This window comes from Capsicum annuum, chromosome 3 (assembly GCF_002878395.1).
Source record: "Capsicum annuum cultivar UCD-10X-F1 chromosome 3, UCD10Xv1.1, whole genome shotgun sequence".
NCBI classification, from domain to species: Eukaryota; Viridiplantae; Streptophyta; class Magnoliopsida; order Solanales; family Solanaceae; genus Capsicum; species Capsicum annuum.
In genome coordinates, this window is record NC_061113.1 from 83,044,670 (window position 1) to 83,046,701 (window position 2,032).

A 2,032-nucleotide genomic window follows, 5' to 3' on the forward strand; every position below is an offset into this window, starting at 1 on the left:
ACATCATCTAATTAAATACAAAAGTTCCATATGGGCATGTTAATGTTATCTTCTCCTGATCTTTAGGAGCAATAGAAATTTGATTATAACCAGAATAACCATCCAAGAAAAAATAACACCCCTTTCCGGCCAATCGATCAAGCATTTGATCCATAAAAGGCATTGAGAAATAGTTCTTCAAAGTTCATGAGTTGAGTTTGCGATAACCCATACAAACCCTCCACCCAGTCATGGGCCTAAGTGGAATCAACTCATTCTTTTCATTTGCAACAACAGTCATGCCCCCTTTCTTGGGCACACATTGAATTGGACTTACCCATTTACGGTTGGAAATAGGGTTAACACTTCTGCATCCAGCCACATAATAATTTATTTCTTAACCACCTCTTACATCGGTGGATTAAGACAACATTGGTGCTTAATGCTTGGAGTACTGTCTTCCTTAAGATGTATCTTATGAGTGCAGATGCTAGAGGGAATACCAATAATATCTGCAATCATCCAACCTATTGCTCTTTTGTACCTTAAAAGCATAGAAATAAGTGCTTCCACCTGTTCCTCACCCAAATCAGTTGCAATAATCATGGGTAGCATGTTTTCATTGCCCAGAAACATATACCTTAAATATCCTGGCAGCTCCTTCAACTCCAACACCGGTGGCTCTTCAATTGATAGCTTAGCCGGTGGTGTTGGTCAATTTTTTTTAGATCAAGATCTAGCTTCTTAGGAGCACAAGAGTATGATCCCATTCCTTTCAAACCACAAACAGTCTCCTCATACTCCTCAATGCCTTCCGATTAAAATTCCTCAACACTACAGCTAAAGGCTCTACAACAAATTTCTCCTTTATCAGAACCTCCTGCTCATCCTTATAATAGACATCAACAATAGAGAACACACTCATTTCCTTATGTTACTGCGTAGATTGGCACACATCAAATTGCAAGATTTCATCATTCACACTGAATAAGAGCTCATTAGCTTACAAATCAATAAGCACGCTTCCTGTTGCGTAGAAAGGTCAACCCAAGATTATGGGCACCTCGAAGTACACCTCATAATACAAAATAACAAAATCCACAGGAAATATGAAGCTAGCCACCTTTACTAACACATCATACAAAATACCAGCAGGTTGCTTTACCGACCTATCCGTCATCACAAGTCACATATTTGTAGGTGTGGGATCTCCCAAACCCAACTTTTAATAAACAACTAGTGAAATCAAATTTATTCTCGCTCCTATATCACATAAGGCCTTAGCAACATCAAGAGACCCAATTGTATAAGAAATGGTGAAAGCTCCTAGGTCTGACTTCTTCTGCACCAAAGATCTTGTAGAAATAGCACTACAATGATGTAGATTATCCAATGGTTCGTAGCTTACTACTCTTTTCTTCATCACAAGATCTTTCATAAATTTAGCATATCTTAGCATCTGCTCAAGTGCCTCCACCAAAGGTACATTCACTGTCAGCTTCTTCAACATTGCCATGAATTTACTAAACTTTTTATCGCCGACCCTCTTCTTTAATCTATGAGAAAAGAGAGGTGGTTATTTTGGTAGAGAAGTCACCACTGAATCCTTTTACTTGTGTTTCCCTTTTTCCATTCCATCAACCTGCTGATGATTAGAAGGAACATCAATGTCATCCTGCTTCTCAAACTCCACAGGATTACATTCTTCAAGCTCAATATCTTCTTTGATCACCTCTTCACTAATAGCCTTTCCCACAGAGGGGCCTAGTAATACCTTACCACTTCGTATGGTAATTGCCATGCAAAAGCCATTATTTAAGGATTCTGGACTATATCACTTGGCAAAGTTCCTATCTTCCTCTGATTTAATATTGCTGAGAGTTGGCTCATTTACTGCTCCTACTGTTTGATAGAAGTAGAGTGCTAGTTTAACAACTGACTCATGGAAGACAAATCACTCTTCATAGTAGTCACCCTAGAGTTGGTAGCCTTAACTCCCTTTAATAATTTCTCCATCATGTCCTCCATTGACATCTTACCAGAGGTAGTTGCA

At 38.8% G+C, this 2,032-nt stretch overlaps 1 protein-coding gene across 1 annotated transcript; it reads right to left on the reverse strand.

Annotated features, from left to right (window-relative positions):
* Positions 1–1,204: 1,204 nt before the first annotated feature.
* On the reverse strand, positions 1,205–1,780 carry LOC124896684. Its single transcript, XM_047408358.1, has 2 exons — positions 1,593–1,780; positions 1,205–1,535 (listed from the first exon to the last, which is right to left on the reverse strand). Exons 1-2 carry the CDS (start codon positions 1,778–1,780, stop codon positions 1,205–1,207), a joined length of 519 nt encoding a protein of 172 aa, XP_047264314.1.
* Between the last annotated feature and the right edge of the window lie 252 nt (positions 1,781–2,032).